Source organism: Microtus pennsylvanicus, chromosome X (genome assembly GCF_037038515.1).
Source record: "Microtus pennsylvanicus isolate mMicPen1 chromosome X, mMicPen1.hap1, whole genome shotgun sequence".
Classification (NCBI taxonomy): Eukaryota; Metazoa; Chordata; class Mammalia; order Rodentia; family Cricetidae; genus Microtus; species Microtus pennsylvanicus.
The window spans coordinates 99675624-99700664 of NC_134601.1; the positions used below are offsets into that span (position 1 = coordinate 99675624).

At 36.3% G+C, this 25041-nt stretch overlaps 1 protein-coding gene across 1 annotated transcript in view; it reads left to right on the forward strand.

Annotated features, from left to right (window-relative positions):
* Il1rapl1 (interleukin 1 receptor accessory protein like 1) overlaps window positions 1-25041 on the forward strand; it is a 1263049-nt gene that overhangs the window by 1200134 nt on the left and 37874 nt on the right. The window contains exons 7-8 of the mRNA XM_075958196.1: window positions 15401-15533; window positions 17647-17792. Of these exons, the coding sequence (XP_075814311.1) occupies window positions 15401-15533; window positions 17647-17792 (279 nt within the window). The remainder of the gene's footprint in view (window positions 1-15400; window positions 15534-17646; window positions 17793-25041) is intronic.

Below are 25041 nucleotides of genomic sequence, written 5' to 3' on the forward strand. Positions count from 1 at the left end.
CTAGGCTCCTACAAAGCCAGTACATGCAGTAGGATCAAAACCCAGTGCCATTGGCCTTGGCTTCTCAGCAGCCCTCATTGTCCGCCATGTTCAGAGAGTCTGGTTTTATCCCATGCTTTTTCAGTCCCAGTCCAGCTGGCCTTGGTGAGCTCCCATTAGATCAGCCCCACTGTCTCAGTGGGTGGGTGCACCCCTCTTGGTCCTGACTTCCTTGCTCATGTTCTCCCTCCTTCTGCTCCTCATTTGGACCTTGGGAGCTCAGTCCATTGCTCCAATGTGGGTCTCTGTCTCTATCTCCATCCATCGCCAGATGAAGGTTCTATGGTGATATGCAAGATATTTATCAGTATGGCTATAGGATAGGGCCATTTCAGGCTCCCTATCCTCAGCTGCCCAAGGACCTAGCTGGGGACATCTCTCTGGACCCCTGGGAACCCCTCTAAAGTCAAGACTCTTGCCAACCCTAAAATGGCTCCCTTAATTAAGATATATACTTCCCTGCTCCCATATCCACCCTTCCTTTATCCCAACCATCAGTAAAGGGGGGACTAGTCTGAGAAAAAGTGACAGCTCAGCCAAACTGATTGAGAGTTTTCAGTTGTAGTGAGAAACACGTAGTCTTTAGGTACAGATGAGCAGCATAACTATTCTAGTATTTGCTCATGTTCCTTTAGTGTTGCACTCTCAAGTACTAGTGATCTGAAGTCTATAAATATGCCTCTTTTCAAGGCATATTTAAGATCACAGATCCACAAAACATACTCGTCCAATTGTGCCTCACACTTTCAATGTTATTGTTTGACAACTCCATGCATGCATATAATGAATTTTCATGTGACTGGAAATTCTACTCACAAGAATCTGGCTATGTGACTAGTCTAACTCATGTGGAGGTTTACCTCTTCAGTCCTTTTTCTTGTTTTGCTATATTTTGAAAAATAATTGTCAGAATGGCCTGATCAATCAGATCAATGAGCACTTTCACTAATCCAAAATGAAGTTTGACTCATAACACACATCCTACCAGCTGTTCTCATAAAAACAGAACAAACACCTTCGTAAATCACACGTGGATGCAGAAACAAGCACACACACCTGGGACAGAGTCTATTTATATTCCTCCCTTTAAATGTGCCATTAACCTTCCAACATGTAGCATTGTCATGGCTAACAACAAGAGTTAATATGCTAGAAAGCATCACCTAGATACGAGCAAATGACTTTACTCTTTACTTTAGACTAGGTGGTTGTTGGTAGGATTTCCTGCAAAATATTTAGGTATAGTTGCTATATTTTAGTTACATGAATTACAGTACCAAAATATGCATATAGAGGTCAAATATTGGCAGAAACACAAGTTTATTCGTACATCCATGAGTAGAATACCAAAATAAGCACTTGTGTAAAAATCCTGGAAAAATCTTTTGGCGGGAGTGGGGGGTCTAGACAGAGTTTCTCTGTGTAACAGCCTTGGCTGTCCTGGAAATCACTCTGTAGATCAGTTTGGCCTAGAACTCAAAGAGATCCTCCTGCCTCTGCTTCAAAAGTGCTGGGATTAAAGGCTTGTACCAAAATGCCTAGCAAAAGTATTCATCTTTATACAATGATTCAAATAGTTATTTCCTAAAGAGAAGAAAATTTGCTTATTTTAATTTCCTTATACATTTTTCTACTTACAGAGTTGGTATTTATACTAAAAAAGTAAAAAAAGAAAAAACCACAGGCAATAATAATAAAAGACACAAAATAGAATATATTTTCAGAGATGGCAGTTGCAAGGATATTCTCAAATGGTAACCTTTATTTGACACTGACAAATTTCATATACTACGTTACAGTCGCCTTTATTGAGAACATCTTGAGGGTAATAAACCGTCTGGGTAAATCTTATAAGCCTTACATATGACAGGTGTCACTTAAAAGTATGTTAGGAAAAGGAAAAAAAACCCTCTCAATACCTCACAGAAGAGTAACCTGTCTGTATAGAAATGGGGACGGGCACTTATATGTGTATTTTTTAATGAGATTCTTGATCCAGCATAAAGGCCAGGAGCAGGGAAGTAAAATGATAAAACCTATGACTGAACTCTTAGAAGGAAGAAAAGACTTCTGAAGAAAATTGAAGCTTCTCAGGAAGTCACATGCTAGATATAATAAAATACTTTGAAGCATTGGTGGGGGAGGGATAGCTACTGAGCCTGAAGTTCTAGGATCAGGAAAGAATAAAAGGCAGAATATAAGGGTTTCTTTCAAGTGATTTTAAAGACTCTGCTATTTCAATGTACTGAGATGACAGGTTGCAAAAGGAAATGAGGTGTCTTTCTTCAGAATGAAAAGAATTGAAATAGCTTTGGTCATAGAGTGATAATAAAACTAACAAGGAATTCTTCAAGTACCGAAAATAATCATACCTGCTACCAACTTCTAAAACTTTTCCTGATTAATTCATCACAGAAAATTCTCTTCCATTTGGAACTTCAGTGGTTTAAACTACTATTACAGTTCATCAAACCGTTACCGCATTTCTTTCTACGGAATATGAACAAAGAAAAAGAAACTGTAAAACGCTTCATTGGATGTTTAGAATAAGAAGTTATCAGACACATTTTACTAAGTCACATGAAGAGGAAGAAACACTCGCAGTTCTTCCTGTGGAGTTTCAGTGTAACGTGGAGAAATAAGAGTCCTTCTAGGCAGGAAAGATGATAACAGAAAACAGTGAGTTCACTGACTCCTCAATTTTATTTTAATAATAAATAACACGCATGGGCTATCACTATGTCTTGCACAAACCATGTTTTATAAGCTTATAAACTCCCCCTAAAAGAATATTTAATTAACCTCAAAAGTCAATAAACCTAAGAATTGTGAATCATGTTTATTAAAGCATAAGAAAGCCAGGCCTGCCTTGTGCTTATTTCTGAGCTATCCATTCAGTCTTTGAGTATTAGGACAACCAGGTTAACACAAAATGTGACGAAGTGGACCTTCCCTTTAACCCAAACTCTTCTAGTAAAAACAAAACAAATATCTTTGTTAACCACACTTGGATGCAAAGACAAGCACACACACCCAGGACAAAGTCTATTTACATTGCTATCTTTAAATAAATAAAAATTAAGCAAATCTACTGCAGTGGTTCTCTACCCAAAGCTGGAAACTTTTGTTTCAATTTTCCTATTTTGTGCATATGTACTTTGGGAAATTATAGAGGATAGGCATGGCTCTTACATAAATCCCCAAGTGAGTCAGACAGTATACGGTCATGGGTTAGCTGCCACTATAAAACTTTCAAGGTTAAAAGAGAAATGATTTTGTAGGTACTCACAGGGACAGAATATGCTAATTAACAAGGATATCCCAATATATTATCTTCTATAAGTTAAAGGGGAATTTACTACTACAGAAGAGAGCTGTCTCAAACTAAGCAAAAAATTCTATTTGGTCGAGTTATTCAGGTTCCTTATTGTTTGTTGCTTTTATCATTTGTCACCATGTATGTGCATAAACCAGACCATGGGCACATCTGTCTGTAGGAAAGGGATGAGACTTCATCATAGAGCAAACAACCAGGAGACTGGACACATCTCTTCTTCATTCATCTCATTATCCTTCTTTCAGTTGTGTTGCCAAATCTAACTATAATAGAAGCTAAGAAATGTAGCCTGTAACTGAGAATCCATATATTCACCAAATGCTTTAGTGACAGATATAAGGAAATAGTAAACACTGGAACATGCTTAGTGGTTTCTGCTTCAGTAGTTATCAGACTGGGTTTGGCGAAATCAACAAAAACTGAAAAAAATAAAATAGAAATAATTTTAAAAGGAGAGAAAGCAATGTGTGGATGGGGTCCATAGTAGAGTAATATAACCAGTATGAATCCATAGATATGAAAGATAAGAATAATCTACATTTGCATAAACTGATGGAGCTATCCATCACATCAGCACAAATATCCCCTTTGCACCTTCTTTCAGTTTCCTCCTTTCCCTATTCCTGTCCATTTGTTTCTTTTATTTGTTTTCCTTTGACTGCTTGTGATGTTGAGTTCCAAGTACTTTGCTGATTACTCATTCCAGATAAACATTTTTTCTGTGCATTTCTAGTGGCTAGTTTAATTATAGTTGGATTTGAAGAGTAATAATTTGCTTCAAATGCACACGACTCTATGTATCACAAGGGATGAAGGAATATATATATATATATATATATATATATATATATATGAAGGATATAGAACAGTGGCTACACAATTACAAGGGCAAAAGTACAGTACATATTTTTAACAAGGTACAACAACAAAAGTCACAGCATCGCAACATCCCAAAGCCTCTGCGATAACAATATTCAAATGTCTGCAACAGGAAGACGTGCATAACTTGAAATGATTTTTTAATTGCTATTTGTTTTTTAATTTTTTTAATTTATTTATTTATTAAGGATTTCTGCCTCCTCCCTGCCACCGCCTCCCATTTCCCTCCCCCTCCCCCGATCAAGTCCCCCTCCCTCATCTGCTCAAAGAGCAATCAGGGTTCCCTGACCTGTGGGAAGCCCAAGGACCGCCCACCTCTATCCAGGTCTAGTAAGGTGAGCATCCAAACTGCCTAGGCTCTCCCAAAGCCAGTAAGTGCAGCAGGATCAAAAACCCACTGCGGTTGTTCTTGAGTTCCCATTCTTCCTCATTGTCCGCTATGTTCAGTTAAAATGACAAAATTTATAAGCAGTTCTGATGTCTTCATCAGCAAGCAAAAATACCATGACTTCTATCGACTGCTAAATTCAGGAGCAAATTTATTTTTGCTTCCACCTCATAGACATTGTTAAAAGTTTTTCACTACCGATTTGAGCAAATCTGTGTAATGTCAGTTGAAAGAATCTCACTGCAATGCTATCCCCCTTGCCAATCTTTATCTTATACCTGCCTTTGGCAACATCCTCAGGAACCAGGTATCAGGTGACACTGGGTGGCAAACATTTTTGTGTCCCTTTCTGCACTAATCATTATTCTAGACACCTTGAGCTTTGATTTGACACAGAAAGAACACAGCCTTCAAGAACTAAACTATAGTTGTTTTTTTTCCAGGAATCATTGAGCCACTTCAACATAATGGGGTCATCGTATTCCCATTTTCATTCCTTCTTTGCAACTTTATAAAATTCTGACTCTGCTATAGAGCCCTTGGCTATGGTTTCTCTTTATTACAACAGTTTGGAAGCAATTCCAACAGTTCACTCAGATTTTAAAGTGCAACTCTCTGATTCTTGAGTTGGGTAATTTGGTCTATCTTCATGCAAGACCATCATTTAAAGAAAGGCTTTCTTTTCATAATAACAGCATGTCTAAAAATAATTACAGTCAGTAAATCAGCCATCTCGTGGGTATTATGAATATATACTGACTTGGTTAATTCTAACTTATTTGTACTCACTTAAATTCTCTGACAGTCTATTGCCTGTCCACACATGGCTTTGTTCTTAACAAAAGTGGCTGGCAAGGTAGTTTGCTACAGAAATCTCACACAAGAACTGGATTTGTTTAGCAAGTTTTAAAATGCATTCCTTGTTCCTCTCTTGTGATTTTGTTCCCTTGTGATATGAGCAGATGTTAGACCTTGCAGGAATAACCTTTTCAATCATTATTGTTAGCACACCTAGTCCCTCCCATGGCTTTTGTTTCTTTCAATGTTCTCAGACAACTCTTTGGTTTCAGAAGAACTATCTACAGGTTGAAGCAGGCAACTCTTTGCTGCCATGGGTCCTAATTCTTGTGTAAGCAAAATGTCTTAAGATAGTTCTAAAAGCACTATCTTTCCTGTCTAGAGTAGGGTACAGGCAGACATGGAATACAGAGAAAGAGACAAAGAGAGAGGGGGCAGAAAAGAGATCTTTTCATTTTATGTTTTTGAATAAAGGCTTTAAGCTTTCTGGAAAAAGCAGCTCTTCTGTATAACTAATGACAAAAGATAAATATGTTTTGTAAACCACTTTCCTTTTATCTTAAGTGGGTAGTCTTTGGTAAAACATTTAACTTTACCATGATCATAGAGTTATTTTAATATACATGATTAATGATGCAATAAAATTAAGATCCCCTTCCTACTCAACATCTCATTTAAGAAAAATGCTCACTATTTCCTAATTGCAGCAAGTAAGATCTCTGGATGCTGATACTTTTTAATTAGGGAAGAAATTTTCTTTTAATTAGGAAAGGAGGGTTGTTGGTGTGTGTGTGTGTGTGTGTGTGTGTGTGTGTGTGTGTGTGTGTGTGTGTGTGTTTGGTTGTTTGGTTGGTGTGTTTGCTTTTTGTTTTTCATTATTTCTCAATAAGTTCAAGAGTGTCCTCTAGTGGAGAGATGCTCTGGTCTCAGCAGTTTTAGAAATGACTAAATTATGTCTAATTAGATGCTTTCATTAAATAAGAAATGTTCCTACTTAGCTGATTGAAATTTGCTAGTTAAAGGGAAAATGTATTCTTTTCCCTTTAAGACATGCTCACAATATGGCCTAGTTGAAAACCTGCACTGTGACAAGCATTGTTCTCATTTTAGATAGCAAATAATTTTTTATGATCAATTTCCGTGCTTCCTTCAGAACCTAGTGAGATTGAGCTGACTGTGCACCTTTCTGCCAAAAAGGCAGCAAAAGCATTTAGTGCAATTTACTGTAGCTTTTACAGATATCAACTGGCAGCGGCAAGAATACCATTCCCTTCCCTTCTCCAGCTCTGCCTGACTGATGGAGCTGAAGTGCAGAATTCTCGGGGCCACCGTTTAGATATGTCTCTCATTATGTGGAAGAAATTTAGTGGAGAAGAAATCTAAATAAATACGTGTCTCTCCTCTGTTACTTCTGGCATTCTAGCCCTAATTTCCTATATTTGTAGTTAAGCATTAGTATAGAGGTGAGATGCAGAGGTGAGTTCTTCTTCAATAAATAAATGTAAGAGGATGAAGAAGAGTTCTGATGCTAGGCTCTCTGTGTCACAGTTAAAATTGCCTTACCAGAAATTGCATGTTACAGCAATTTAGAAACGCAAAGAAAAGAGGGATATTAGCTCCTGATAACAAGATGAAGCGTTAGTTGGACTTAAATGAAGGACATGTATTTTTTTAATGCTGGTTCTTTTATTTGGAAAAAGCTAAGATAAATAACAATAATAATGAGAAATGGTATTGGTAAAGCCCTGTCAGAAACATATTATGTGCATATAAATGTTGCTTATTTTTATGATATGCAAGCAAAATCATAGCATTCTGGTTACCAGATGTTTTTCAGAAATTGTACCATCACAACTTTCATGCAGTGTAAGAAAAGTGAATTTTGGGAAAAAAAACTATGCATATGATATGAGAAAGTCAAACAGATGATGCTTGACAGGGTCAAAGGAAAAGTCAGAACAGCTGGTGTCTGTAAAACAAAGGGCTGGGGAGCTAAATTGTAAATGGAGATATTATTATTTTCCCCTAGATTTCAGAGAGAAGGTGGCAGAAACAAATCAGTTCAATCATTATCAGATGGGAGGGGGTGAGAATATGCACATCTGTCAGTTACTGAATTCAATAACAGGATCCAATATCTCTGAAAGATATGCCATACACTGGCAAGTCACGTCCTGTTAGAAACTGTTTCTGCCTACATTCTTTTGGAAACAGGATGGAATACTACGGCTTGGTTTAAGATCAGCGCTCCATTTGTACATCTTGTTTCACTACACCGGCTACTACTCTTTACGCCATTGTCCTTCTTGGCAGCTGCCCTATCCTTAGTTCCTGCTTATGGTCTTAAACGTTTCTCTTCCTTTCCTTCTCCCTTTCCTTTGCTTCAGGAGATGAGGGATAATAGGGGTGTCTCTGAGTCCATTTCTTAATTTATACAAGCTTTAAGACAAACTTAAGTCATTCTACTGTTAACGGATACGTTTTTAGCCACTTGAATAAAATGACCCAAATTTTCTAGAATTCTCACCTTGTCAAATCAAAATTCTGTCAGATAGTGTCTTAGTTTCTATAACTGGGAAGAAACATGTCCAAGGCAACTGATAAAAGAAAGCATTTAATTGGCAGATTGCTTCCAGGTTCAGAGGGTGAGTCCATGACCATTATGGCAGAAAGTGTGGCAGCAGGCAGGGATGGTACTTGAGCAGTAGCTGAGCGCTTACATCTTATCCATAAGCAGGAAGCAGGGGGAAAAAGGTGAGAGAAACAGAGACAGTGATCAGGAGAGATTGGGCCAGGTACTTTTGAAATCTCTAAGCTCATCCTCAGTGACACATCACTTCCAACCAAGCTACACCTCCTAATCCTCCTCCAAAACAACTCCACCAACTAGGAACCAAGTGTTCAAATATTTTAGCCTATAAGGGTCATTCTCATTAAACCATTATAGGTAGCAACATATTGTAACAAATTTTAGGTAAACTGTCTTAAGAAAAGTAAATAAAAAAATGATTAAAAAATAAAAAAAGAAAGAGAATTTAAACCCATATTTCTCTCAAAATAAGTCATATCATTTTGTATTATGAAAATAATAACCTTCCATTAAGCTTCTTCCCCAAACTGGTGTATGAACCTCTTTCTTTAGTACTGATAATAGAACCCAAGGCTATAGACATACATGGGAAACATTCTACCATTGCCTATGCACCAGGCAAGGAATAGTCATCAGAGGCACTAACTAAGCTGTCTTTTCATTGTTTTCCTTTTAACTAAAAGTATACCCAGATATATGTTATATAACAGTGGAAAGAAAACTTTGCAATCATTCTGGTTTTGTGGTTATTTTTGTGGTTCTAGATTCCAGTGAAAATTGTATAGATATGCCTTTCAATCTGTCAAGCTTGATATTGCTGTACTTTGTATCCTCCAATTATAAGAAACAATTTTCCCACACTGCTTTAAGTAGCCAGAACCTGGAAACAACTTAAATTCCCCTCGACTGAAGAATGGATAAGGAAAATGTGGTCCATTTACACAATGGAGTACTACACAGCAGAGAAAAATAATGACAGCTTGAAATTTGTAGGCAAATGCATGGAGCTAGAAAACATCATATTGAGTGAGGTAACCCAGACCCAGAAAGACAGTTATCATATGTACTCACTCATAAGTGGTTTTTAAACATAAAGCAAAGAAAACTAGCCTACAAATCACAATCCCAGAGAACCTGGACAACAATGAGGACCCTAAGAGAGACATACATGGATCTTATCTACATGGGAAGTAGAAAAATACAAGATCTCCTGAGTAAATTGGGAGAATGGGGACCACGGGAGAGGGTCAGAAGGAAGGGGAGAGAAAGGGAGGGGAGCAGAGAAAAATGTATAGCTCAATAAAATCAATTAAAAAAATGACAAAAGAAATAATGTATTTCCTTCTACATAGTATAGTTGTTTTATAATAATATTTAACTAATTAATTTCACATTTATTTGATTGTATAATTGAAACTAAATGTAATTACCAGATGACAATTCTTGATTATATTATTAGAAACCAAGTTTGCAGATTATTATTAAATTGATAACTCATTGTGTAGAGGTAAATCTAATACAATTTCCAAGCATTCTTCAGATCATGAAATACAGCTTCAATTTTCAAAACTTAGGGTGGGGAGATAGTGTTTTAGAGCACTTGCTGGTTATTCAGAGGACCTGCATTCAATTCCCTGCACATTTATGGTGGCTCAAAATCAACTATAACACCACATCCAGGGGATCTGACAACCATTTTTAGGTTCTGTGATCACCAGGTACATGTGTGGTGTACATATATACATAAAGGCTAAACATTTACATATATTTATAAAATGAATTTATATAATGAACATATATAAATATATCTAATAAATATATTTATATATATAATTAATTTAAGTTTTTCCAAACTTACAAATTTACTTCTTTAGGGGAAAAGAAAATTCCTTTTTTTCCACTAAATTGCCTTTAACCATTGTTTATTTCTACTGGCTCATAATATAGTAAGGTATATTCTTGCAAAATTTCATACTAGATTCATAGATATCTGCCTGCTTCTGCCTCTTGGGTGCTTGGATTAAAGGCATGTGCCACCATGCCCAACTCACTTACATGTCTTTTTTTGTTTTATCTATCTATCCATCTATTTTGGTTTTTCAAACAGGCTTTTTCTGTGTAACAACCCTAATTGTCCTGGAACTTGCTCTGTAGACCAGGCTGGCCTCGAACTCACAGAGATCCACCTGCCTCTGCTTCCTGAGTACTGGGATTAAAGGTGTGTGCCACTACCACCTGGCTCACTTACATTTCTTTTTTTTTTTCCGAGACAGGGTTTCTCTGTGGTTTTGGAGCCTGTCCTGGAACTAGCTCTTGTAGACCAGGCTGGTCTCGAACTCACAGAGATCCGCCTGCCTCTGCCTCCCTAGTGCTGGGATTAAAGGCGTGCGCCACCACCGCCCGGCTCACTTACATTTCTTAATGGTACTTTTTCTCCATCTAAAGTCTATACAAATGTGTTGAGATGGTAGATATTTTGTTGTCTAGGAATTATTACATGGACTCAGTTTATTCTACGAGATATTGATCCATCTCTTGCACTTAATTTTTGTTGTTGTTTAGAATGATTCTAACCCTACACAGTGTCTCATTATGGAATAGTAATACAAAAGAATTTTCTCTTAGAAGGTGAACTTCTAAAACTTAATAGTAAATGGTTTTATGTATGTGTTTCATTTGGATATTTAAAAAAATTCGTACTTTAGAAAATAAAAATATGTGTTTTTTAGATAAAATATTCAATCACATTATGCTTGGTTTTAGGGTTTTGTTGTTTGTTTGCTTGTTTGTTTTGTCCAAGACAGGATTTCAAAAAGACAGTATTTCAAAGAACAGGCTATCATCTAACTTACTTTGTAGACGAAGATGACATTGAAATTCTCATCTTCTTTCCACTACCTCCCGAATGCAGTTTAACTTAGTTTTTTGTTATTGTTTGAGAATTTCATAATACAGAAAAAGTCTTTTGACCAAATGTACCCCCAAGCCCTCCTTTCCAATTTCAGTGCACTTTTCATCCATTTTTTTCCAAGTTTCATATGCTTTCATTCTAAATCCACTGAGCCACCCTATAGATGCTATAGTTATGAATAATCTCAAGAGCATTAATTATAGCACAATGTAGAAAAATAAATACAAATATTCAGCATCAATTACTTCTGATTTAGTCAACTAATTGTGTTTCTAGTATTTGACTTTTAATTATTGTGATTATCAACCTACTTATAGAATTTATGACCATGTGGTAATAAGCTCTTGTCAACTGATGAGGACTCACCTCAACATACTATTGAAGCAAACATCTGAATTAAGAGGCTCTACATTTGGAATGTGGAGCCTACTATGTAAGATTGATTTGGTCTTTTGAGATATATGGACAGGTAGCCTTAAAATAATGATGTAATAAAACGTTACTTACCAAAGAAAAACAAGAAGTTGAGTATGGTGATAATGCCTATAGTCCCAACACTTGGGAAGCTAAGAAAAGAGAAACAGGAGTTGCAGGACAGTTTGTGTTACATACTGAGTGCTAGGCTAGCCTGGGGTACACATCAAAACCCTTTCTCCAAAATGAAAAAGGAATTAAGATCGAGTGGAAATTTAAAAGCTCTGAAGCATATTTCTAATTTGTCATTGTTTATTGCATTTCTGATGTATTCAGGACACTGGAATATAAATCACAGCTGTGTCATTCATTTGCTTAGTCACCTTTCCCCAAGTGAGAAGTGCCAGAGTCACTGGAGTTTTTCTAAAGAATGTTAGTTAGCCCTTGGGTAGAATTTCCCGTGTGAGCAGGACTTTACTGGTCTTCGCTGTAGAGAGATTCCACTGGTCTCTATTGGTCTTCCCTACTAGCAGAGCTATGCACAGGATGAGGACTAGAGGCTTTTGTTCAGCAACACAAGTGGATACAATTCAGAAAAACCACTGAAAACTCTCTTTAGAGCACAGCACAGATCAAAATGACTTTCCCTATGGCCTATATTGAGACCACAGTTGGTTGTACTTCAAAATCAGTTTATCAACTTCATCCTCTTTTTCTCTTTCCTTTCCTCTGCTCTTCTCTCCTCATCCTTCTCCTCCCTCCTTTTTTCTCCCCCCTCACTCATTTTCTCATTCTCTCAATCTCATACAAACACTACTGTGACACATTTAAATTATGCAAATAAAACTGTATTTTCTATTATCTATTTTGTCAAACTTATTTTAAATTTTGAGATTTTTGTGTGAGAGACAGAGAGTGTGTATATATGTGTGTGTTGTGTGCATGCATATCTGTGTGCCATGTGTGTGCAGTGCCCACATAGACTAGAAGACAGAGACAAGCGCCATAGAACTGGTGTTACAGATGTTTATGAACAACAATATAGGTGCTGGGAATCAAATCCTGGTCCTCTGGAATAACAGTCAGTGCTCTTATCACTGAGCTTTCCTTCCAGCATCTCAGGCTTCTTATTAAGCGCTGCTTTGAGATGTTCCCTGGCAACACTTTTGTGATAGGCATAACATTCTATAGTCATTGCTTCTATGTACTATTTATCCTTGGAAACAATTATGTATAAATGATCTGATATTTTCACTACCTTCTTGGTAAGTAATGCCAGAATACTGTAATCTTAGTCCTTCTTGATCCTTTCTGATCCAAGCCTGTGTTTGAAAATGCAAAGAGAGCTAGATTTTACATGACAGATATGATTATTTTTCAGATACTATTCCAAACCTTCCTCCAGCTTACCTTTTTTTCTTAAATGAAAGTCTAAATTGTTCAAAACTGCTTACACAGAAGAACAGAGTTGGTGCTGTTCTGGTCTTAACAATACTCTGTACCTCCCTACGTGTTCCTTTATACCCATCTTTCACGTATACTTCATCTTCCCCTATGATGAAGTCATTTCATTTCCTCCAAAGTTTCCTTAGTTTCTCACTTGTAGCTATGTGGCTAAAACCAATATTGCAGCTGGAGTTAAAGGTCAAAGACAAGGCAATCCGCAACGAGAAAGAAAGCATTGCATGACTGAAGGAACCACTTCCTAGGTGGAGCAGCACAAAACCTGAAGAGAAAGGAAGGAACAGTTGGGGATCTACAGAGCTCCTTTGTTTAGGGGGTGGAGGAAGTAATGGGAAAGACTATTTCAGGTCCCAGAGAGTTTCAGTTGACTCTAAGAAATGCCAAACTGAGATACTCATGGTGCAATCTATGTTTATTTAACAAAATTGTGCTGTAAAGCAGGCAATCTCTGAAGATTTTTATTTATTACTGACAGTCGTTGAATCTCTCCTTAAAATTTAAACTTGATCTTTCAAACAGCAGATTGTGCACATTATTGATTTGTGCCTTTTAAGTTACTTATCTTGATTCTGTGTAAGATTTGCTGGCGAATTATGGCTACATTGACATGGTAACAGGCATTCCAGCTGCTTAAAATTAGTAACTAAAACCTTAAATGCACACCCAGGTGTTAAAGTGCACACGCCTGTAATTCCAGCATGAGGAAAGCCATACTTCATTTAAAATTAATATGAATATACATTCTATAGAAATATATACTTAGATAGTATTCAAAAATGTTGATGCTCAGTTATCTTTTTGTAACCTAAGTGTTCCCTAAAAGTGAATTCAATATTAAAACATTTAAAAATGTTTATGTACAAAAAATTGTAATAAACTTTTTTCCTTTTTCATTGCTGACTATCAAACCCAGGACCTGAAACATGCTGTCTGAGCACTTTATAGTTAAACTACAATGTCGGTTCTTAGACCTTTTAGAGACAGGGTCTTCCTCTGTAATAGCCAAAGCTGGCCAAGAATGCACAATATTATCTAGGCTGGCCACAGACTTGTGATCCTCTTGTCTCTACTTCTCAATTCCTGATACTGCACGAGTGTGCCACTTAGCTTGGCAGAAGCTTCATTTTAGACTCTAAAAAGCTTGTGGCTATTTTATGAACTTGGCCTGATCTAGCTCACCAATGGTGAATGACTCTTACATATAGAATCAGAACTTTTAGAAATCTAGTAGAAAATATTCTTAAAAAATGAGCAAATACAAAATACCCACATCTTAAAATATTAGAACAGGTGTTTTTGGATTTTTTTTTCTTGTACAACTGACAAAAATTTAAATAATAATACTTACCTTAGCCAATAAAAATATTTTTGTTATTGAAAATGTAGAACCAAGTGCACAAAATGCCCAGCTCTTTAAAAGAGGACAGCTGAGTATATTGCACTTTCCTCTTTGCTTATCCTGCAAAAGTCCGAAAAAGAATTTAGGAAATTTCCATGACTACTCATAGCTTAGTTATAAGGTTATGAGGAACTACTTTCCTGGGGCTCAGAGAGCACAGAACCATACAGACTACTATCATAATCTATTGCAACATCTAATTGAGAGAGTTAGCTTACTCTAGATGCCAGCAGACATGTCACTGGGGCATACATTTCAGTTCATCATTTGGCATCATGACGAAGTGTTCTTTTATGTGTTACTGGAATAGGCTCTTACTGGACTTCTATCCCTCACTTACTTTCTGGTTCCACTTGGAGTCAGGAAGTTCATATAACTAGATAAATCTAGACTATTTCAATTGTATAATGTTGGCTATAGCTTGAGTAAATAAAAGTGTGGTAAATGGCAGAGAATAAACTGAGTGTTCTGGAGACATTAGATTCATAGGTAAATTTTAGTCAAGAATTTATATATACCTTATTAAAATAGTCAATTAACCTATATCTACCATTATATAAAATGATCTAAGTGTAGTAAGCAAAATACTTAAAAAGCAGAACAAAATTTCTTCTTCACCATACATATTCTTGATTTACTTTGATGAAAATTCCAAATATTTATTGTCATGCATTTATTCATTTTAAGGCAATTTTCTACCTAATATTGTTTCTTTGCCAAGAAAATGTATTTCTTAGGGATTCAACATCTCTTAGCAGCGCTTTCTTGACTCTATAGTTGCTTTTCCCCCCAGGCAAATATTCTGCTTTGTTTTTCCATGTATGCTTTGATGGAATGCCTGGAGAGGAATATATTCCTTCTGTGATTCTTCCCAATAATTCATAAACTCCCAATCTATCAATCTAATCATAAGAAAATATCATAGAGCCTCAATGAAAGAATATCCTATAAGATAACTGATCCTCTTTTAAACCTCATAAGTAACTCTCATTCCATAAAATAGTACATACTGCCAAAACGTGATGATACATTTGATAAACTTGATAAAAGGAAAATGCTTGAACAACTATTTTCTTAGCTCTTTCAGATCAATGGAATGGTCCAATTCTTACCAGTCAATTTGTTTTAAAGAAGTGGGTGCAAATGGATTGAGGTTGTTTCTCCATCACTTTTCTCCACAGGTGACTCCGCCAACCTCACCTGCAGAGCTTTCTTTGGGTACAGTGGAGACGTCAGTCCTTTGATTTACTGGATGAAAGGAGAGAAGTTTATTGAAGATCTGGATGAAAATAGAGTTTGGGAAAGTGACATTAGGTAAACTATTTTTCATCTTTTGAACACGTGCAGTTGAGTTAACATTTGCTCTGTTAAGTGGGGAGAGGGTGAGCTAAAAGAGAAAAGACTTTTAATCATTTTATCTTTCTGTTATCATAACAGAAATACTGATACTTTTGTGTAAGAAGCAAAGAATTGTTGAGACTGACTACGGAATTACAAAATGTGAATGCCATTTACAAAAACTAAGAGTAATTTTTTTCATTTTAAATATTTGTATTAAATCATTGGGATTTCATACAGTATGTTTTGAACATATTCACAAACATACCCCCACTCTCTCCACATAAGAATAATTTCCAAAGAGACCTTATGCTAGTAGCTCACTAAAGCTATAATAATGGAAAATATAGAAGCCCATTCTAACCTTAGGAAAATCACTGTGCCTTTTGTTTTTAAAAAATCTTTTAAAAGTTACTGAGAAGAACCATGCGTGGTGGTTAATGTCTGTGATCACAGTGCTTGACAATCTCAGACAAAAGTGTTGCTGTGAATTGAAGGCCAACCTGGGAAACAGGATCATTCAGAGCCAGCCTGGGCTAGGGTGAGACAACTGTCTCTAAAATTAAATATTGACAGGAAAGGTTAGCTAGGCACTACATGGACTCAAATGCAAACTTTATATTTTCTTTGGATATTTTTACATATTTAAGCTACCAAGTCAAATATAAAATGTTTGATGAGATGATGGAGGATATGCAAATTTTTGTTATCTTTTCTACTCTAACTTTAATGTATAAATAATGTATATTTATGAAGAGAGAATAATAATAGAAAAAACCCTTAGATTTTTAGGTATCTATTTTGAGGGCATAATATTTATACTTCTTTTTTTCAATGTAGTTACACATTTATTTACTTATGTTTAAGTATCAAAGTATTCAATGATGATGCAAGTTATATTTGAACATGAAGAGTTAGTTCTAATCATAATGAAAATGATCAAGAATTTTCATAATGATAATTAGGTTATATCCAAATACAAATGATGGATATTTTCTAAATATTCTTCCATATAAAGGCTTTCTATACATTCCATAATTTCCATGACTGTATGTAAATTTAAGTGCTGCTTCTCCTTTTTCAATGTCAAGCCTCTTAAAACTTTGACAAGGAAGTAAGAGAAAATGTTTTTCAGTAAGAATAAAACTGTCATAAAAGATAATTTCTATTGGGACCTTATCTCTGGCAACAAATACACAATATCAAACTCTGGATTGCTCCAATTGGGTTCTGGAAGATTCAAATCGTCAGTTCTCCAATTTGGATGAAAATATTTCTTTGTCATTATTCATATTTAAATTTCACTTAAAATTAAAGTAGTATTGTAAACCTAAACTTCGACTGTATGACCTTGACAAAAAGCTCTGGAAAGTTATTTATACATACACATTCATCCAGGCAGGAGTTTAGAACTAGGAATACTGGAGGCATGTCAAAGGATACCTTGTTTAATTTGCATTTGTTTGAGAGATTGCTAAAATATATAACAATCAGATTAGTAGGCATTTACCATTAATTTTAAAAGTCAGCATTAAATACTTATCAGAACTTTTAATCTCTCAGTTTATGGTTTCATATTTCTTTAAAACTATGCAACTTGCTTGTATCATTAGAAAAAGTAAGGCAGGCTGCTGGTGTCAACCAATGTGTCAAAATAACTTGGAAATGTTTTCTTTCTCTTACTCTTTTTGAAAATAATCCGATATATAATTAGGCCTCCAGTCTAACATTTTGAAACCTGTTATCTCATTTTTGCATCATATTTCTTCTTAAAGGAAAAACGATTTGTAAACTTTCTCAAGGTCTCCGTCACCTCTCTATCATGACAGGATGACTGTCCTCCTATGAGAGATAATTAACTGCAAGTTCATTAGCATCTCCAAAGACAGGCTTCTTCATTAGAAGGGAAGAGGAAAAGGGCATGCTATCATTTAATTAACTTAGCATCAATTCTTAGCCAGAGTTGCAGCACCAACTCTGTAGGTATATTCTCATCAGATTCGGATTCATCTACATTTCTTTCTTTTTCATGTATGTGTATGTGTATGTTTGTGTGGGTTTTTTTGTTGCGTTTTCCTTTATGTTTTAGAATTCTTAAGGAACATCTTGGAGAACAGGAAGTTTCTATCTCATTAATTGTTGACTCTGTGGAAGAAGGTGACCTGGGGAATTATTCCTGTTATGTTGAAAATGGAAATGGACGTCGGCATGCCAGTGTTCTCCTTCATAAACGAGGTGAGTGTGACCTTCCCTGCTTGAGAGATAAGCTGAATCTTCCATAGAAAGGACTTCACTGGACTCCAGTAAAATAAAACTGTTATTTTTATTTTTCACATAAACATGGTACAAATAAAATAATCACATTAGCATTCGCACATGAAGGTGTTAGTGGACTCTTGTCCATAAACACATTGTTCTAAGGTCAGTACTCCGAGGTGAAATGTAGTAGAAGAAAGCCAGGTTTATTTAATGGCTAGCACCTAAGAAAATGGCCATTTGTCCCTAGATGAATGGCATTCGGAGAGAACTTGGGTAAAGAAAGATATGGACTTGTAGGGAGAGGAAAGGAAAGAACAGGCACAACAGGGGTTTATTACCCAAAACAATTCCCCATCCCTGATTGTGTGACTCCCACTCCCAAAGCTGGTAATTGATGTTGACCTCCTGGGCTAGGTTCTGTATTTTTTTTAAATTACTATAACTGGCCTGAGAGTTAATTCTCACAGCAATTAGTGTGCTTTTTGTTTGCTAATGCACAGAAGTGGAATAAAGAAGCACATCTTGATTTTGTCTGAGGGCATCCAGCTGTTCTGGGTTTTGTAAATCTAAAGATCATTTTGCAGTTAACATCTGCATCTTTTAGGTTCAGCTTTCTTTAGAATTTAGACTGGTGGACAATGACAAACCACAAAGGGACAACCATGATTGCAAAAAGAAGAGAGTGTCATAGATGGATTATTAAATAAGACTCAAGTCAATTTTGGTTTCTTTGCCTTGCTTTACTATCAAATATATAGTCTGAGAAAGATGTTCTCAAGCGTAGGTTTCCAATATGTAGATTTGAGAAAATATTTTTGCAAAGAAAATATTGTTTTGCAAAGATAAAAGAAGATAACAAATGGGAAGGGTTCATTACAGTACCTATGAACAAAAGAAGTTTAGTTAAATGGTAGTTGTTATAGGAAATAGGTATTAGGTCATTTAACTTTATTTTTAATGCAATAGAGTGTGCCATGATTTGAAGGTTGTTTGATTACTGCAAGAACTGTGCCTGATGGATTCTCCAATACAAATATTTCTTGACATTTTTTAACCTTATATAGTTTTTTCATATATGATATCCTCCCATGATTAATACTAACTTATTATAAGTAAGATGGGTTGTTGTTGGGGGCAGTGTCTGAAATAATAACTTTGTCTCCATGGCAGTTTTATCAACTTATGTACAGGTATCTGTGTGTGTGTGTATTTGTGCCCACGTGTGTGCATGTGTGAATTGTTTAAAATCAGACACGATTATATAATGTGGCATATGCCTTTGAGTTAGTGAAATCTTTTATGCACACTAGAGGAGAAAAAGTTTTTTCTGCATTATGCTAAGCGATAACATTCTAGTCTACTTATTCCAAGTATGTTTAGTACTTGCTTACTCAGCAGATTTGCAATGATTTTAATTTCAAAGCATATCTTCAGTCCAAGAGTCTTTGAGGTTTGCAAAGAGACAGAATGCTGAAAACTGTTCCCTACCTTATTGAGAAACAGATTCTTCTTGAATAGTGATGCTGAAAGGCATCCAAATAAACACCTTGACTGTCAAGGTGACTGACTATACTGTTGAAGTAGCATATTATGCTGGGAAGCCAGGAGAGAAGAAAAGTAAGCAGCAGCTAGCAGTGTTGATTAGTGTAGCTTAACACAGAATTAAAGTTAAACAATGAGGGAATGTGAGTGCCCACGTACAAAATCAGCCTCAGTGTAGGGAGCAGCTTCAATGATGTAGAGTTAACACTTATCCTGCCACAGCACCTTCAAAATGATGTATCAGCTCATACTGGGTCACATTCAATCTCTAGGCAAGCCATTGTGTCTTTGGAATGATCTGTTAGAGATCATCTCCCTTTCTCTAGTTGTCTATCCATTGGCTCCTGTTTACACTTTCCAGTGCTATTTCCCTAGCAATCAGATGTTTGATAATAATTGCCGTGATACTACTGAACCTTGATTTCACCAGACTCAACCTATCTGGTACCTTCTATGCATTTGTTATTTCTATGAATCATTCTTGTCACTCGCTTTTTTATTGAGCTACACATTTTCTTCACTCCCCTTCCTTCCTCCCCTCTTCCCTTCTATCTTCTCTTATGACTTCTCTTGAATACAGTCCAAATGAAGAGTTTAAAGTAACCTTAAGAATTAAAATAGTGAAGAAAAGCCTAGGGCACATGTTAAAATTCTACTGATTTGGGGACAAGTGAGATGGCTCAGCAGTTAAGAGTATTTGTTACTCTTGCATAGAACCTGAGTTAAGTTTCCTGCACCCATATCGTGGCTAACAACTATCTGTAACTCCATTTCTAGGTGATCTGAATACCCTCTTCTGACTGCATGGGCACCAGGCACATATATGCTATATATATCCACTTGCACACAAAATGCTCGTAGACATAAAATAAACCTAAGAAGAATTTTAAGTCTATTGATTTGGACAGCATCTATTTCCATTTGGAGCATGGAAGGGATGACAGTTAGGAGATTATCATAAAAAAGAAGAATGCCAACATATTTGATGTGTAGGGGGAGCTAATGAAGTTGGTTTTGCAGGCAGGTATGATGTCAGGTAAGGGTCAGATACACTCTAGGATATTTCTAGCACGTTTAGCCTAAGGTTAAGCATATAGGGCTACTAAAGCTTCCAACCACAGGAAAAAAATAGTTTTGCAGAATCAAGAAAATTGTTTCATAAGAAATACCATTAATGTCTGAATATGAGGAAGACAAATATGGCCACTTTTAGCTGTTCTCAAATGCGTAAGTTTTCCATGATGCCTTTCAAAATTTATATTTCTATAAGCAACATTTTGTTCTTATTAAGATAAAAGCATTCGTCCCCAAAGAATCCTCCAAGTTTTTGCACTCCAAAAATCTCTATTTAAAGTGAATATGCACCTTCTTTTAAGGGAGTTGAAGACATGGAGTCTTTCTTTGCAAGGTAATAATGGATGCATTCTTACCTCAGAGGGCCCATTGTCTGGGGTGACCACACTCATCTTCTTGAGAACAAGGAAGGACTTTGGTCAGCATGTAATATCATTATAACTTCACTAATCCTACGAAGTTCAGAAAGAGATCCCATAGGTTAGATCTTCAATGACAATGTCTTTGTGAATGGCAGACTTCTGTCAGGTTATCAGTTATGCAATTATCAAATAATTTTCTATATCACTCAGAGAAACAACTGGAAGCTGCCAATTCTAATCTTTTGTTTTTGACACAAATTTAAAATTTCTTTAACTTATGGGTTTTTCAAATCTCCCCTTTAAACTTGTCCTTGGCAAAATACACTAAAACACTTGTTTAATCTAGAGCAGATGTTCTCAATCTTCCTAATGCTGCAACTGTTTGATACAGTTTCTTATGTTGTGGTAACCTCCAACCATAAAATTACTTTTGTTGCTACTTCATAACTGTAATTTTGCTACTGTCTGGAATCATGATGTAAATATTTGTGCTTTCCAATGGCCTTGAGGCGACCCCTATGAAAGTGTCACTTGACACTCCCCCAGGGGTCAGGGCTCATAAACTGGGAAACTGCTCATCTAGATCTTGAGCACTAGGAACTGTAACTTCTGACAGATAACGTTTATCCAAAGTTCTGTAAGCATACTTCTTCTACTGTTACTCTCTGTTCAATATGTTGATATAGCATGATTTCAGAGTCCTTCAATGGGTGGCAGGGACTCTTGGAAAGATTACCCCTGGCTATCAAATGAGTCTACATTTGACGTAGGTTGGATGCTGAATTATTACCCTTCTATCTTTATTTGGAAAGCCCACTTGCAATCTACCAGGAAATTTGAGCAGAGAAAATTCTATCTTAAGAATACCTAAAGTTGGGGCTGGAGCAATAGCTTAACAGTTAAGCGTACTGGCTGCTCTTTCAGAAGTCCTGAGTTCAATTCCCAGCAATCACATGGTGGCTCACAACCATCTATAATAGGATCCCTTCTGACATGCAAGCATACAAGTAGACAGAGCACTCATACCTAAGACTTCTTGAATTTTGCATGCAAATGGATGGAAATAGAAAACACTATCCTGACTGAGGTAAGCCAGACCCAAAAAGAGGATCATGGGATGTACTCACTCATATTTGGTTTCTAGCCATAAATAAAGGACATTGAGCCTATAATTAGTGATCCTAGAGAAGCTAAAAAAGAAGGAGAACCCAAAGAAAAACATATAGGCATTCTCCTGAATATTAACCTTCATCAGGCGATGAAAGGAGACAAAGACAGAGACCCACATTGGAGCACCGGACAGAAATCTCAAGGTCCAAATCAGGAGCAGAAGGAGAGAGAGCACGAGCAAGGAACTCAGGACCGCGAGGGATGCACCCACACACGGAGACAATAAGGATGTTCTATCAGGAACTCACCAAGGCCAGCTGGCCTGGGTCTGAAAAAGCCTGGGATAAAACCGGACTCGCTGAACATAGCGGACAATGAGGACTACTGAGAACTCAGGAACAATGGCAAAGGGTTTTTGATCCTACTGCACATACTGGCTTTGTGGGAGCCTAGGCAGTTTGGATGCTCACCTAACTAGACCTGGATGGAGGTGGGTGGTCCTTGGACTTCCCACAGTGCAGGGAACCCTGATTGCTCTTTGGGCTGACAAGGGAGAGGGACTTGATTGGGGGACGGGGAGGGAAATGGGAGGCGGTGGCGGGGAAGAGACAGAAATCTTTAATAAATAAATAAATAAGAAAAGCATAAATAAATTTTAAAAAAGAATATCTAAAGTTATTCCACTTCTGTAGCCAGAAAAAGTTGCTGGCTAATTAGGAGCATGTCAGCTACAAAGAGAGAGCGAGAGTTAAAGACAAAGGGGGTGTGAGGTTCTATTTGTTATGAGTGTCCTAAGTCTTATTCTTCTCTCCAGGAAACTGCCCCTTCTCCTTTAGCCTTGCTAGTGTCTGGCCTAGAAACCACAAGAGTTAGAAACTGGCTTCAAAAAGAACCAACAAAGATCTTCCCCTTGATATGAGACCGTGTGAAATTTTCCCTGGCATTTTCATTATGAGGGTCTTGTTAGGCAACCATATTTTTGAGATTTCTTGGGTCAGCTTTCTTGTCTTTTCTAGAAACATTATCTAGCAGCATGTGTGTGTATGCATATATGTGTATGTGACAATAATAATTAAAGAACATGAGATTAGGAATTTGAGAGAAAATGGTAGGAATGTGGAAGAAATTAGGAGTAAAATAAGAGCAGAAAGTATGTAAATACAATGTTCACATGTGAAATTTTCAACTTTTAAAAATTCAAATAAAGAAGAACAAAAATAAAGGGTTTACATATCAGTTGCTGGGTTATTCTTTATTCCTGCCCATAGTTGATTAAATTTGCTGTCTGAGTCTTTGAGTATTTACACAGATTCCTTTGCTTGGGTTTCTAGTTGTTCTTGTCTGTCTTGACATGCACAAAGCCATCAGTTTTCCTCCAAACTCTGGCCTTTCCTTTTCTCTTCATTTTGTATTTTTCCATTTCTCCAATACAACAATACTGTAAATGAGTGGTTCTCAATCTTCATAACACTGTGGCCATTTAATATACTTGCTCATGTTGTCATGATTCCCAACCACAAAATTATTTTTGTTGCTCTTTCATAACTGTAATTTACTACTATTATTAATCATAATATAAATATCTTTGTTTTCCAATGTTCCTAGGTGACCTCTGTGAAAGGGTCATTTGACCCCTAAAGGGTCATTACCCACAGATTAAGAAACACTGCTTTAAATGGATACACACCAGAAAAGTGTTTTGGCCTCAGATTTATCCATTTCTCCACTCACCAAAATAAGTGGATTCTTATAATTATAATTTCTGGTCCCAAATTTGATGACTACTCAATGCCCTCAAAATATGGACATCTTTATTTTCTGTAACAAAGCACTTTAGTAGTTAAAGGTTTGGAATTGGGAACTAGGCTGGTTGTGTTCAAGACTCAACTCTTCTGCAAAATTGTTCTGTCTTAGGCAACCAACTCCATTTATTTGGGCCTCCTATGGTCTTCTCTAAAATGGGAGTGCTAAGATGTCCTTTCACTTATAGCAGCTATGAGAATTTAATGAACTCATATGTGCCAATGCTTATCACAGCATCTGACACATACTTAGTGCCCAATAAATATTAACAAGCTACTACAAGACTTCCATGTTCTGTGTCCTACTGCAGGTAAAGAAGGATGCAGCAATTGTGTTTTCAATTAAAAATTCTATGCATTCTAAATTTGCCTTTCATTGAAATGATCATCTTTAGCTCTAACAATTACCTCCCACTTTTCAGAATTTTACCTTAATATGAATTTTCTTTAGTCTAATATACTGTCCTAAAATTTTCATTTATTTATTCATGCATTTAATGATGATGGTTACATATCTCTATGTGCCTAACATTGTGTTTCCTTGCAAAATTAAATAAAGAAGAGGAAATAGGTACCAATATAAATTGGAATGTCATGATCTCCATTTTAAATTACACTGCTACCAAACACTCTTAACACAAAACTATGTTTTTTTGTTTGACTTTAGAATTGCTAAGAGTCTTCATTAACAATCCTGGTCTTAATGGTTGTGTTTACTATATTGATTAAAATAATGTGGCAAGTCATACATCAAGAGGTAGGAGAACTGGAAAAGTATCTATTTGAGAAACTTAGGCCTACTTAACAAAGATAAACATCTAGGTTTTCTCTATTTCCCCTCAAACTCATTTCACTTCTTCTGTACACACTGCCTCCCTCCAAAGAATGTAATCAATAGGAATTAGACTTGCTCAATAAACTCTCTAGTCCTGGAAATATCTTTAGTAATGCAATTAAATGTGCAAATAATTTAGGATGCATTGTTTTAAAGCTGGGTGAATTTAGACTCAGTGAACTGTTTATCCCTCCTTGTAATGAGTCATCTTTGTAATGTGTGTCTGTGTCCTTGCATTTATTTGTCTAATACATTTATTCTCTGAGAGATTCAATATGATAATGAATCCTTGTAAACCTCTCTTAGATTTAAGAAGAGTCAATTGATGTCATTGATCCTTGAAACTAGAAAGTTTTTTAAACCGTCAACTCTTGCTGGGATATCATGATGTCCTATTGTACTCTATGGTACTAGCTCCCTGGAAGATTGAATTGATATTCATAGGAGGGTCACTTTTAATGAATCTTGCCTTACACAACACCAATGTACTTAAGAGCTTA